Source organism: Octopus bimaculoides, chromosome 17, assembly GCF_001194135.2.
Source record: "Octopus bimaculoides isolate UCB-OBI-ISO-001 chromosome 17, ASM119413v2, whole genome shotgun sequence".
Taxonomy (NCBI): Eukaryota; Metazoa; Mollusca; class Cephalopoda; order Octopoda; family Octopodidae; genus Octopus; species Octopus bimaculoides.
Window position 1 is genome coordinate 52,161,176 of NC_068997.1, and position 2,093 is coordinate 52,163,268.

General features: G+C 41.7%; 1 protein-coding gene across 1 annotated transcript in view; it reads right to left on the minus strand.

Moving 5' to 3' along the window:
• Window positions 1–2,093, minus strand: part of LOC106883297 (uncharacterized) — an 8,170-nt gene that overhangs the window by 1,660 nt on the left and 4,417 nt on the right. Inside the window, exons 3-4 of the mRNA XM_014934257.2 lie at window positions 1,780–1,947; window positions 445–564 (exon numbers count right to left, since the gene is read on the minus strand). Of these exons, the coding sequence (XP_014789743.1) occupies window positions 445–564; window positions 1,780–1,947 (288 nt within the window). The remainder of the gene's footprint in view (window positions 1–444; window positions 565–1,779; window positions 1,948–2,093) is intronic.

The window sequence follows — 2,093 nt, forward strand, 5'->3', positions numbered from 1 at the left end:
TTTGTTCCCGTCCATTCGGCTGGCAAAAATATGTTGCACCTATAATTGAAAGAACCACCCTTGTCATATTCTGTGTCACGTTGAATCTCCCTGAGAACTACGTTATGGGTACGCGTGTCTTTGGAGTGCTCAGCCACTTGCACGTTAATTTCACGAGCAGGTTGAACCATTGATCAGATCAACTGGAAAACCCATCGTCGCAACCGACGGAGAACCAGGTTTAATGTGTGTCTTCCACGCTGTATTAGTTTTAGTTTCAAGACGCGTTTTCAGATCAAATCACTCGGCAGACTTAATGCATCTCCATCAACGGGACGTTTTCGTGAAACCCTGACAATGAGTTCAGTGCAAGAAAATAAAAGCGAGAAAGGAGAGAGAGAAAAGAGGTGGGGGAGACTGGCAATGCAACTTTTTATGAACTCACAATAACTAAAGTGATCTTACCTCTTCACAAAATCGACCTTTGACTATCTCCGTAGTTTTTCTATCATCGCGATGCATCATTTGGTCCCAGCCAGATTGAACTGTGAAAATTCGTGTATAATTCGGGAATTCTGATAAAACCTTCCAGTGGAAATAAAAGCAGAAATAATAATTTAGTACATTAATTTAATCAATTCGAGTTAATTAGGTAAATATCGTACGTGTTTATATGAATAACAATTAATTTACTTGGCAGTGGGCAAGCGTATATATGTGTGTGTGTGTTATTTCTTTACTGTCCACAAGGGGCTACTCACAGAGGGGACAAACAAGGACAGACAAACGGATTAAGTCGATTATATCGACCCCAGTGCGTAACTGGTACTTATTTGATCGACCCTGAAAGGATGAAAGGCAAAGTCGACCTCGGCGGAATTTGAACTCAGAACGTAGCGGCAGACGAAATACCGCTAAGCATTTCGCCCGACGTGCTAACGTTTCTGCCAGCTCGTCTCCTGTGTGTGTGTTTGTGCACATATTTGAGTGTATGTGCGTGTATGTGTGTGCTCGCGCGCAGGTGTGTGTGTGTGTGTCTATACATACATATATACATACATAGGCGTACTACTCTATCCAGATTACAAGTTCAGGTTTATACCTGTAATTATTGGAGGCCTGAGATATGTAACACACATCTACGAAAAAATAAAACATTTTGCCTTTTGTGCATAGTAATCAGAGTAACCTTCCTAATTTTATTGAATTTGGTGCATATTTAGCCATGAGAGGAAAATGTTGCTATCGATCTAGTTTATTCAAGGTAGGCACTGCCTACCTTGCCTACCTAGACGGCACGTCTTTGGTACGTCTATACACGTGTGTGCGTGTGGACCAGTGGTTAAAGTTTTGCAGTCACGATCGGATGATCGTGGTTTCGATTCCCAGACTGAATCAGCGCATTTTGTTCTTGAGCAAAGCATTTCATTTCAAATGGGACTCTGCATGGGACTTGAAGTTCTGTTCAGGGCAGAATCTCGGCCTGCCTGCCTACCTAGCCAGACGAGTGGCAACACTCGGAAGCAACAACAACGCGAGGAAGCTCATTGTGCCTAGCGAAGTGTAACGACATCCGATAGTCCGGTTGATAGTGACATACATACATACAGAAGGAAGGAAGGAATTCGATCTGAAAGGCCCTGATAAAAAAATCAGGAGGGCGGACAAGCTGTCTTCCTTCCTCTGAATAAGTCGAGTAAATGAATAAAGATTACTCCAAATTTCGCGCCGTCTGACTGTCATCAGATGTCCTATCACAAATGAAATGTTGTTTGTTGAGGGAATGAGTATCCAGCCTACCTTTGGCCTCTTTTCTTCATCCTTGTAGTCTGCCTCGAAGTAACTGGAGAATGTGAGCGCCTTCTGATCTTCTTCGTTGAACTGGAAATATCTGGCAAAGTTCGTGGAATATGAAAGAAGTTTCTTTACCTCACTTCTGTCCATCGGACTTACATACTGTACGGTCGACTGTTAATAAGAGAATAAACAAACAAATAAATATTTTTTCTTTTTTTTTCCAAATAATATTTTTTTTTTTTTTATCAGTTACATAGTCTTTTCTACTCTAGGCACAAGGCCAGAAAATTTTTGGGAAGAGCCAGTCGATTACATCG